Consider the following 12,420-nt stretch of genomic DNA (forward strand, 5'->3'; position numbering starts at 1 on the left):
AGGCGGAGCTTTCCAGAGTAACAGGAGAAGGAGGGGGCGGAGCATTGTAGAGTAACAGGAGAAGGAGGGGGTGGATCTTTTCAGAGTAACAGGAGAAGGAAGGAGGCGGAGCTTTTTCAGAGTAACAGGAAGAGGGGGCGGAGCTTTCCAGAGTAACAGTGAATGTTGTCATCACTGGTCGTTTTACTCTTGGTCTAGCTGTAATGACTGACAGTCAATTCACTTTAAAACTATATATTCTACACAAACATGTGAATATTTACACCAACTGAATATTGACACCAACACTGGGGGCTATTTACTCTGAAAGTCAATATACTTTGACACTGAACTTTAACACTGGAGTTTACTGTGCAGCTGACATGTTTTATTACAATGCAAGAAGGGAAAGACGTCACAGGCGACCTCTCATAATGTCTCACAGTCTTTTTATGTCACATCCTTTATCTCTATTATCCCTAAGTCCTATTGGTCTGCGATACCTGTGATGGTTGAATATTACATATACAGTGTGCGCTGTGTGATTTGAAGGTGTATCTCTTGTCTTCTAGCAATGTGACTGAAATAAACAAAGAAGAAAATACAACCGTCAACGTGTTCTTCGAGGATTGTCGTAGGAAACCGGTTGGAGAAAGCTGCGTGTGGTGAACTCCATACTCTACAAAAAGAGAGAACTAAAGAAGAGGTCAGTTCTGAAGAGGAAAGGCGTAACGAAAGACTGCGTATTGAATTATAAATGACTATCACATAATAGGCATCCTGTCTCTTATCAGAATTGTGGTTATGAAAGATAGTTTTGAAACATTGTTATGCAACGTCTAAAATAAGCACAGGTCAGTTTGGAGTGCTATGTTCCCGATAAGACTATAAATCCTGTTTATTGAGTCTGCAGGTTGCTAAGCACGGTGGAAGTTGTTCTGTTTTTGTTAATAAATGATCAGGATGCTTTTTACTTCTATTTTATTGAAAGTGAAACTCAGAGAGGTTTGTTTTTGTAATACTTTACTTTTTAACTTTTAGAAATAACGACTATATATATCGAATAAACTTGTTCCATATGGACTGCAGTGTTTAGATGCAACGCATCTGGAGTACTTATCTACGATGTCAGTGGTTCTCAAATGAGCTTCCACTAAAAAAGCCTTTGAAAATAGTTATTTCATAAATATTCAATAAAATATAAGCATATTATATGCAAAATGCTGCATATTAAGGATTTTTTTCCAACTCAAAATGCTGGTCAGGGAGTAGTCGGCTGGACAAAATATTTCTCAGGGGGAACATCACTGCTGCTGCCCTGCTGCAGAGACCATGTGTTGAGTATTGGTGAAAAGGAGAAGAGCAGCTGATGGAGGGAGCAGCTGCATTTATACTGAGATATTTATTTAGAGGCTGAACTGTCTCACCCACTGATGTCAGTAAATAGTGCAGAAAAACACGTTTAAAAAAAAGACACGCGTTGGGAATCAGAATCTGTGGAAATATAACACAATGTTGAGTTGTTGTATTTTGAGCACTAAGTGTTTTATCTGCATCCCGTTTTCAACAGGAATCAAACATCTGACTGGGAGCGGATCATAACACATAGACGCCTGCATTCAGACCTTTGAATGTGAATTATATCACTTGCATGTGTTAAATGGGTTTATTTATCCTCCTCCAGATGGATGTGATTTATGTGAGATTATCATCATGTTAATTGTTAGGTTGTAATAGTTTATTTTGATAACATCTGCAGAGGTCTTTCAGAACTTTGAATGTGAATTATATCACTTGTATGTGTTTAATGGGTTTATTTATCCTCCTCCAGATGGATGTGATTTATGTGAGATTATCATCATGTTAATACATATGGGAAAAGTAAACAATATGTGAAATAATTTAAACTCATGAGATGTCTTCTTATTTATTTTCCTAACTCAGTTTTCCAGGATATCATTTGATATCATTTCACGAGTGACTTTGCACATGTATGCGACTGAGGACCGCTGATGTCGTCACAGAGCAAAACAACGTTAATGTACGAAGGATCCAATATTTAGCCTTTTCTTTTCGTGCGGAGCCTAGAAGACAATAGTGAACCTCTGCGAGTCCTTTTTATCTCCAGGCCTGAGACAAGTGTTGAGCTGCAGAACATGATCCCAGAGCTGCGAGGCCACACAGAGCAACAGGAGTGTGGCGCACACTGCCCTCTGCAGGCCGCACGTCGCCACTACACCAGAGATAAACGCAATCGACAGGATGATTTCTTATTTTTCCAGTTGTCATTACCTTCGCATTGAAAATGCCGGAAGGTTATGTTTTGATCGCCGTGTATTTATTTATTTATTACCTTCGCATTGAAAATGCCGGAAGGTTATGTTTTGATCGCCGTGTATTTATTTATTTATTTATTTATTTGTATGCGTTTTATTCGCAAAACTCAAAAAGTATTAAACCGAATCGCATGAAATTTGGTGGGATGATTGTTTATTATCCGGGGACCAGTTGATTAGATTTTGGGATCGATCGGGTCAAAGGTCAAAGGTCATGAACAGGTCAAAATCTTTCGCAGAACTCAAAAAGTATTGAACCGAATCGCATGAAATTTGGTGGGATGATTGTTTATTATCCGGGGACCAGTTGATTAGATTTTGGGATCAATCGGGTCAAAGGTCAAGGAAAGGTCAAACTCTTTTTTTACCATAGCACGATACATTTTTGTCCAATTGGCATGCAACTAATGCCAAAATGTTCATAATTCAATGCCCAATCTTGTGCTATGCGAAGGTATGCACTCTACCGAGTGCCCATTCTAGTTTATGATGCATTGCTTTTGTGCTCCAACAGGAAATTAGGGGAGAGAGAGATGGGGAATGACACCGGGGACGTTGCAGACTGGTCTGGAGATTATATATATGTTTGACATTTCTTTTGAGTCAACTGGCTGCGGTTGCTGCTGGTTCACAAGTCATACATCTCACATGCTGAACAAGAATAATGTGTTTTTGTGTAACAGGTGTATAAACATACCTTGACGCTGCCCAGTAGATAAAGAATCAGGTGGGGCACTTTATTTGGCACACTTGTACAATCTAATGCAATTACAATAAATGCGTCTTTCTGAGATCAGAGGTAACGGCGGTGTTATATCGGACGACAGGATATTGAGGTTGATGTATATCATTTTTTCCACATGTTCACACGAGGATGTAAGAAAACAGATCACGATGCTCACAGAGTCGATCTTTTAATTTTGAGGAAGTGGAAAATTAGACAAAGATCTCAGTCCAACCAGCACAGATTTGTATTTTATTTAAAACTATCAAGGAAGTGCACAGCACTGACTGACATCCTCGGTGCAGAGCAACCGTTTCCTCCGCAAACAAATTGAGACTTTCTCCTCAGTTTAAACAAACGACACTAATCACAAAAAGAGAGAAAACAACAAAAAGAAAAAAGGAAAAGTTTGAGGAAGAGAACACCTCCAAACACGGTGCTCTCCAACCTCAACCACAAACAGTCACTTCTTCTTGTAACTGGCCGTAAACCTTCAGGCTGAAGGCGTTGGCGCTATTTCGTACATTCAATACTTTTGAGGTAATTTGGCTCAAATAAATAGACTTTTTGGTCTGTAGCTAAATTAAACAGTGACACAACACAGTGGTGCAAACTCTGCCTCTCGCTGCAACATCGACCCCCGACATCGACCCCCGACCCCTCAAACAAACAGGAACCCAAACTGAACCCAGACGAGGACTGCAGCGCGTTGCATAGCGCGTGTTGCGTAGCGCTTGTTGCATAGCGCGCGTAGCTTTGTGCGCGTTGCGTAGTGCTTGTTGCATAGCGCTTGTTGCATAGTGCGCGTAGCTTTGTGCGCGTTGCGTAGTGCTTGTTGCATAGCGCTTGTTGCATAGTGCGCGTAGCTTTGTGCGCGTTGCGTAGTGCTTGTTGCATAGCGCTTGTTGCATAGCGCGCGTAGCTTTGTGCGCGTAGCCTTGTGCATGTTGCGTAGCTTTGCGCGTGTTGCGTAGCTTTGTGCGTGTAGCTTTGTGCGCGTTGCGTAGCGCTTGTTGCATAGTGCGCGTAGCTTAGTGCGCGTAGCTTTGTGCGTGTTGCGTAGCTTTGCGCGCTGCGTCCTCCTCGTGGGTCAAAGTGCAGTACCAATCTGATCAAGTCTCTCCAAATTAAAAACACTTTTCTTCTTCTTTGGTTGCATTGTGTTCCAGAGGAACAGCTCTACATCTCTTTTGTCTTCTTCTGGCAAAAAAAAAGGACTCTATTCTGAGAAAGTCCATCATCTGTCGAAGCAGGGGGCGGCGCAGCCGTACTGCACGCCGACTTGGTACGCCCGGTTGGGAACGCTGGACTTGGGATCCTGCGAGGCGCCGGTGGCCGGCGCGTTGGCGTTGGGATCCTGCAGGTCGGCGGGGGCGTGGCCGAGGTAGGAGGCGGGCCTGTGGGTCGGGGGGGCGGGGCCCGGCTGCGGCGGAGCCTGCTGGGGATACTGCATGCTGGGCTGGTGCAGGTACTGGGCCCCGGCGGCCGTCTGGTCCGCAGCGTGGTACGGCGCCGGCCCCCCCCCCTGCTGCGGGCCCTTCAGCTTGTTGGCCTCGTTGACGTCACCGTCATGAGCTCTAGGGAACAGAACAAAAGCTTTGAAAGGATCCGCCGAGCGCCGACGCGTGAACTGTGCGAGCGGCGGCGCGCCGCGGTCCCGCTGCCCGAGCCGCCGGGCGGGCGGGTCGTTACACACATGAGCAGCTTCTTGGCACACGGGACCAGGTTCTCCCACGCGTAGCCGGCGAGGTGCTGCAGTCGGGGCGGCCATGTCGGGGACAGGTGCAGGACGAGGCGGGAGGTGACCACGCACGCCGCCGACACCAGCGAGGGGGAGAAACACAAGAACCCGTGATCTGAGGGAGGGAAGGAGAGTTTAACGGATGTTTCCTCATGTGGAAGATCATCACGGCATTAACGTCACGACGACAAGCGCACAGGGACGCTGTGAGGGCGGCCACACACACACACACACACACACAAGAGGCAGGGGTCACACACGTGTCGACCAATGGGTGTCCAGGACTTTAAACCAAATGTCCATGACCAAACATTGTTTAAATCTCAGTGGATACATGAAAAAGTGAGAAAATGTCTTCTTTAAACTAACAAAGGGAATTCAAAAGCATACAGAATATCACCTTAAATGACTCAAATGAATAAAACAATAGTTTAGATTAAAAGAATAAACATTTGTGTCTTTTTATTTAAGGTGCGTTCACTTGCAGCGAGTAGGTCAAAGTGTTTGCCGGCTTATATTTTGAGCGTTATTCTTTTAAAAGCATATTAATTATTTAAAACTCAGCCTAAATAAACACATTTCAGGACTTTGGGGATTTTTCTTCCTTCTCCAGGACTTTTCCAGGCCTGTAAATAACCATTTTTATAATTCCAGGACTTTTCCTGGTTTTCAAGTGACTCGTGAGTCGGACACAGCTAGCGTCAGCTACAGCTACATTAATGGTCGTCAGCTGTTGAAAAATCTTTTAATCCATTTTGCTGAACCAGCATGTGTCATCATTTTGTTATTCCACACAACAAAGTAAATTTTTCATGAATTACAAATCATGAAAGAGAACAAAAAACTAGCTTAACTCCTGCTAAGGCTAACTAGCTTAGCAGATTAGCTCCTGTTTTGACCCTCTTGGGATTCACGTGATTTGTTGTTGTGTTTGAGCTCCAAGTCAAACATTTAAATGTATTCAATTGTAAATTATTTTATTATATTAAACTTTAAAAAATAAACTGAAAAAAATGATATTTTGTTGGGTAGATCCTGCATTATGAAAAGGAAGTCGTTGTTTTGCTTTTAATTTCTTCAGCGAGACACAAACGTTGAATTAAAATGACGCCATTCCTATAAACTCTCAAATTGCCGGTTTCTTTTCATATAAATTGAGTGAAGCAGAACTTTGTTTAAACCCTGGGAGCCGATTGAACGTCTTCGAGGACCTCCGCCCGTCACACCAAAACATCAACAGGCCTCATGGAATGCAACTCGCCTTGCAAGGAAACCTCCAGGAAGTAGTCGGCGTACTTGGCCATGTACAGCTTGGTCTTCCCCAGGCAGGTCATGGGCCAGCCGTCGTGCAGGTCGCCCTCGTGGACGGCGATGGACAGGTAGTACTCGATGAAGTGAGCGGCCGTCGGGAGGTACAGGTTCCACTGGAAGGTCTCCAGCAGCAGCAGCTCCATGTGGAGCAGGCCCTGCTTAGTCAGGACCAGGTTCATGGAGCTCATGCAGCCCAGGCTGTTCAGGGTCTCCAGCTTGGGCACCCGGTCCTCCCGTTCCTCAAATTTACCTGCAGTGGTAGAAGAGTTGCATTAAAGAAACACCGCGCGGGGCCAGAAGACCGCCGCGCGTGGACTTACTGGCCAACAGGAGGCAGGACAGGGAGACCATGTGGAGCTGCTGCACCGTGACGTCGTAGCGGTCCATGAAGAGGTCCAGCAGGTAGACCCCCAGGTGCCGGGCTGCGGGGCACAGCCGGAAGCGGTTGCTGACGATGGCGATGAGGTCCGCAAAGTATCGCCTCAGGTTGAGCTGAGGGGACTGGCCTTTGTAGGACGGCAGCTTGAGCTCCTGTGGAGACAACACGCACACTTGGTTTGGTACCAACGTGTGAAGATGAACTCCACGCACACACTGGAGACTGATGCGTGGGTACGATGTGACCTCAGATGTGACCTCAGATGTGACCTCAGCAGCGTGCTGCTGGTGACCCACGGGACGGTTCAGTGCTCACAGAAAACAACGTCCGCCACTAAATAGTTTGGTCAACCCGAGAAACCAAAAAATGTTTTTTACAATTATATTTCTCCGACGTTCTCACAACACATGGTGCGCACAATAAAAGGTCAATACAAATACAACAAAATAAAAAATAATGTTTAGATTCTTGTTTTTTTTTTAATGAGTTTTTTTTTTAGTTTAGAAATGACAAATAAAATCAGATTTGTCTCTGCCGAAAAACAAAAATCAAATAGAATACAGATTCACGAGGGGGTGGAATATAAATATATATTTAAAATACATATATTTAATATAATAAAGAATATATATAAATATATATATATTAGGGCTGTCAATCGATTAAAAAAAATTAACTAATTAATCGCACATTTTGAAATTGCGATTAATTAATCGCGATTAATCGCAATTAAAAGTTAAAAGTTCATTCTTTTTAAAGACCAAACTTCACACAGAGCTGTGTTTTCAAAGAGGCTCCTACCTATAAAGTGCCAGCGAGGTATTTAATATTGTGGATGATAAATTGTTTCTTCAGTGAAACATCAGATTAGTAAAAAAAAAGAAGTATATTGAGACCCCATTGGTCCTGTCATCTTTAACACTGAACAGCAGAACCAGTGGCCTTGGGAACTGACTGACATTCACATATGTCCTGTTAACCCTCTGGAGGCTGGGGGCATTTTATACATTTTACAAAAAAATTAAATTCACCTTTTAAAGGCGTTTGCATATGACACATACCCACGTGTTCTACATCAAACATTCCAGAACAATCTCAGCTCTATTCAATGAGGCTCATTGTCCTCGCGCCATGTTCTCTGCTCTCTGACTGACAGGCTGCTAATGAGCCTCACCTGTGAGGTGGGAGGTCCTTTGTGATTTACTGAGTGTTCATTGGTTGTTTTTTTCCCAAAATGTTGACAGACAAACGGATTGACCAATCACGGTGAAGGTTTCGTGTGACGAGTTCTTTCCGCCCCTCCGTTCCTCTGTGTATCAGAGGGGGAGACGGGAGGAAGGAGCGGAGGAGGAAACCCGACTGATTCAGCCACCCACGTTAAACTGATTTCTGCTTCTTATTTTCGTGGGAAATAATTGTTTTAAAACGGAAACAGTGTTAAACCGCATTGCCGCGCTTGACACTCGGTTTGAGTGTAAAAACTTCAACGAACACCGGAAGTAAACAAAGTTGCGTTAAAATATTTTAGTGCGTTAACGCGGCCAAATTAATCGCATAGATTAACGCGTTAACGCTGACAGCCCTAATATATATATATAAATAATACACACATATATATAAATAAAAATATACACATACAAATAATTATATATATATATAAATACAATCTTCCTTGATGTCGCGGAGCTGTCCTCTGGCAGCCATCACTGAGTCCCTCACCTTGTACCGCAGCGCCTGGTAGATGTCTGCAGCGAGTTGTCCTTTCCACCACTGATCCTCCAGCTCCATTGGTCCCGGCGCGTTGGAGACCCCCTGCAGGGCAGAACACGCGAGGGGGGGGGAGGGGGCAGTCAGGCAACTAGTGCTTCATGGTGGTCTGCGCATGCGGGGATCTGCACCCCGCTGCTGCAGGGACACGCAACAGCCGCTCAGCTGAGTGGACCACCCGGTGACGTCGTCGGTTTCATAAACTCTCAAATCAAACAAAACAAGACGCACGTGCAGACTCACCCGGTGTGCAGTCCGCGGGAGAAGAACCGGCAGCGCCACGGGAGTCCGGCTCGGAGTCAACGCAGCCGGGACGCGCTCGCGCTCGTCATTGTTGTAGTAGGAGGCTGTTTGGGCTCAGCACGAGTTCAGCGAACACCCCCCTGTTGCGTTCAAGTGCTCCCGGAAACACTACGTTTCAAGTTGCGTGCGCAGGGACGACCGACGCCGAACAACAAGATGAAGAAGAAGAAGAAGCCGTGTAGTTGTGTTGGAGAAAGTTATTTAAATCACTTCTTAAAACACACTTTTACAGAACAGCTTCTAAGTGATCTGGTCATTGTATGCAGTTCTTTATTCCCCATAATGTGGTTTATCTGCTGTTCTTTATTTAGTATTTTACCATTAGATTAGTTTTGCCTTCTCTGTAGAGCACTTCGTAAACTCTGTTTTAAAGGTGCTATATAAATAAAGTTATTATTATTACTTGTGGTAAAATTGATGTTTATGGTTAACATTGTTTGCTATAAAATTGTGAATTAAATTATCTTTTTTAATTTTTTTATTGTCACTTCTTTATGTTGTATATAAACTTTATTTAATGTGCTTCTGCTTGTCCAGACCAGGACACTCTTGTAAAGGAGATGTTTGATCTCAATGAAGCTTTTCCTGGTTAAATAAATGTAAATAAATAAAATAAATAGAAGACTCCATTAATCTTACCACTTGCAAAACTCGTCGCCGCTTGATTCATTGTCGAAAATAGTTATCTCCGTTTTTTTGGTAGAATGTCACTTTTACACCAAAAAGTTTGTTTCAATTTTTGTTTGTTGTCAAAAGTACAACGTTTCTGATTAGCACTTGAAAGCATCCCCCCCCTACTCCCCTCCCCTATCGCCAGCATCCAATCGACTGGCCCCATGCAGCCAGAAGCCAACCCAAGGGGGAATTAGACCAGGTGAGGACACAGGCTCAATCGCTAAGGCCTTAAACCCTGAGCCCTGGAGGACTTACTGACGTCACCTGATAGATGGTTGTGTGTGTGAGGGACGTGAGGGGCTTAGCGTGGTGCCCTGGGGTCAGATCAGAGGGGTCACCGGTGGCCGGCCTAGTTTCTGCTCTGAGTTTTTGGATGTAACTTTGTATTTAGGGATGAAAGTGTTCCAGAAAGGAAGGAGGAAACACAAGTGATGTACTCCATGTATAGAGAATGTCATCCTGCAGAATGTAAGAAATGAAACACGGGACATTTATTATGTGGAAATAAAATCCACGGACAAGTATACATAACATCTCTCTTCTCTTCAATTTGATGCAAAGTTATATATTATAGGATGTGATAAACATACTTTAGTTTGGTTTATTAACTGGATCCACGTTAGCTGCCCCTATCTTCTTTTCTTAAGGTTTAAACTCAGACTCCTGGATCTTTAAATAAAGATTATCCTGGGAATAAACGGACAGAAGCTTTGTGTGTGAGACTGGAGACAAACCATTGATTTTAAATTGATATCTTTAGTACATGTCACTCTTCTGTCACTGTCCTCGTTTGCCTCGTTCTCTCACCCTCAACTCACCCTCAACTCACCCTGAGCTCACCCTCATCTCACCCTCAACTCACCCTCATCTCACCCTGAGCTCACCCCCATCTCACCCTCATCTCACCCTCATCTCACCCTCAACTCACCCTGAGCTCACCCTGAGCTCACCCTCATCTCACCCTCAACTCACCCTGAGCTCACCCTCATCTCACCCTCAGCTCACCCTCATCTCACCCTCATCTCACCCTCAGCTCACCCTCATCTCACCCTCAACTCACCCTCAGCTCACCCTGAGCTCACTCTCATCTCACCCTCAACTCACCCTGAGCTCACCCTCATCTCACCCTCAACTCACCCTGAGCTCACCCTCATCTCACCCTCAGCTCACCCTCATCTCACCCTCAGCTCACCCTCATCTCACCCTCATCTCATCCTCAGCTCACCCTGAGCTCACTCTCATCTCACCCTCATCTCACCCTCATCTCACCCTCAGCTCACCCTGAGCTCACCCTCATCTCACCCTCATCTCACCCTGAGCTCACCCTCATCTCACCCTCATCTCACCCTCAGCTCACCCTCATCTCACCCTCATCTCACCCTCAGCTCACCCTGAGCTCACTCTCATCTCACCCTCATCTCACCCTCAGCTCACCCTGAGCTCACCCTCAGCTCACCCTCATCTCACCCTCAACTCACCTTGAGCTCACTCTCATCTCACCCTCAACTCACCCTGAGCTCACTCTCATCTCACCCTCATCTCACCCCTGAGCTCACTCTCATCTCACCCTCATCTCACCCCTGAGCTCACTCTCAGTGTATCTGTTTCCCCCAAGTTATACAAAGTGAGAAGAAAAAAGCTTTTTGTGAACGAACTGCAGCTCGTATACGTGTGCCCTGAATGCAACGCGGTGCCAATCTGACCAACAGGGAGGAGAAACAGGAACCCGCGTGTGCGTCTGGGTCACTGGGTCATCGGTTTGCGTGGTACAAACTCAAAGTGGGCCGGTTTGCCCCGAGCAGCGCGGCGCCGTTCAATCTGACCCAAATAGGTCGGAGCGACATGGAGGGGTGTGCGGGAGCATAGACACACAGGGGGGCCATGTGATGCTTAGGTAATGACAAAAAAAGAGCAGTGTGGGGATTGTGGCTGCATGCATGCAGGGAGGTGTGTGTGTGTGTGTGTGTGGGGGGGGGGGGAGGGGTCTTAAGAGGATTGGTAATGCCGACTGCTCGATGGTGGGTCGTCTCGGCCTCAATGGGCCTGAACGAATGGCGCCCTGCGTGGGGCGAGCCGGTGGCCGTCCTCTCTGTGTCTTCCCTCCCGCTGAGTGGAGCCCGTTGGCTTCAAATGCAGACCCCCCCCCCCCCCACTTGGGAGGAAAGTAGGGATGTAAGCGGCATGTCAGGCATTGATGTATCACACTGGGTCAGTACGGGCTGTGTGTCATCCTCCATGAGTTACATTACATTACATTACATGTCATTTAGCAGACGCTTTTATCCAAAGCGACTTACAACAATAAGTTTTCAAGAGTACAAACTAAGAACAAACAGACAAACAACAATACACATTAACATTTCAACATATAAGAACCATAAAAAAAGTACATAAGTAAAGTGCTATCACTGAAGTGAAGTGCTAAATGTGTGTTTAATAGAGATAAGGTGAAAAAGTGTGTGTGTTGTCTCCGAAGGAAGATGTAGAGACTTGTCTGTCCTGATGTCAGGGGGAGCCACCCCACCACCAGAGAGGAGACAGCAAACAGTCTGGTTTTCGGATTAGTGATTAGCTCGAGGTAGTAGTCTCAAGTCGATGCTGCTGAAGCCGGCGAACGCGTGGTGGGGTGTAGTTCATCTGTATACCTTACCTGGGGGGGGGGGGGGGGGGGGGGGGTCTGCTGCATGTCGTTGGCAGCTCAAAGGTCATGTGGAGCCAAGAAAGTCAGGTTATCTCTGGGCCGTGTAAGCTGTAAAGTACACACGGCTCTTAAACTACCACATGACTCTAAGACAGAGGCCCCCCCACCCCCTTTGTTCATTATTAACAGGTAACACCTTTAGGCAATATCTCCAAATACATCATTATCATAGAACAATATTGTAATGTAAATATATAAATAGAAATACTTTAAACTATCTTGTTTTATTTCTAATATGTCATTTTCTTGATTTATTGAAGTGAATATTGAAGAGCCCGTCACTCTATATTCATGTCATTTTAATGGAATTTCGTGTTTTCCATGAAAACTTAAACTTTTATGTATAAAAGAAATTTAAAAAATGTATATAAAATATAGTCAAGACAACAATGAGGTTATAAATAATGATTTATATTGTAAATATTAATGTAGTTCTTCTTGTGGCTCAAAGAAGGGCCAGTTTTATAGCTTCTCTCAGCAGCATAACTGTTTTCAGCTGCGCTC

At 45.0% G+C, this 12,420-nt stretch overlaps 1 protein-coding gene across 1 annotated transcript; it reads right to left on the reverse strand.

Annotated features, from left to right (window-relative positions):
• Positions 1-3,216: 3,216 nt before the first annotated feature.
• Positions 3,217-8,669, reverse strand: ccnj (cyclin J). The gene is made up of 5 exons (XM_056436334.1): positions 8,190-8,669; positions 6,412-6,622; positions 6,042-6,341; positions 4,736-4,895; positions 3,217-4,616 (listed from the first exon to the last, which is right to left on the reverse strand). Exons 1-5 carry the CDS (start codon positions 8,256-8,258, stop codon positions 4,277-4,279), a joined length of 1,080 nt encoding a protein of 359 aa, XP_056292309.1. The 5' UTR covers positions 8,259-8,669; the 3' UTR covers positions 3,217-4,276.
• Between the last annotated feature and the right edge of the window lie 3,751 nt (positions 8,670-12,420).

This window comes from Pseudoliparis swirei, chromosome 17 (assembly GCF_029220125.1).
Source record: "Pseudoliparis swirei isolate HS2019 ecotype Mariana Trench chromosome 17, NWPU_hadal_v1, whole genome shotgun sequence".
Classification (NCBI taxonomy): Eukaryota; Metazoa; Chordata; class Actinopteri; order Perciformes; family Liparidae; genus Pseudoliparis; species Pseudoliparis swirei.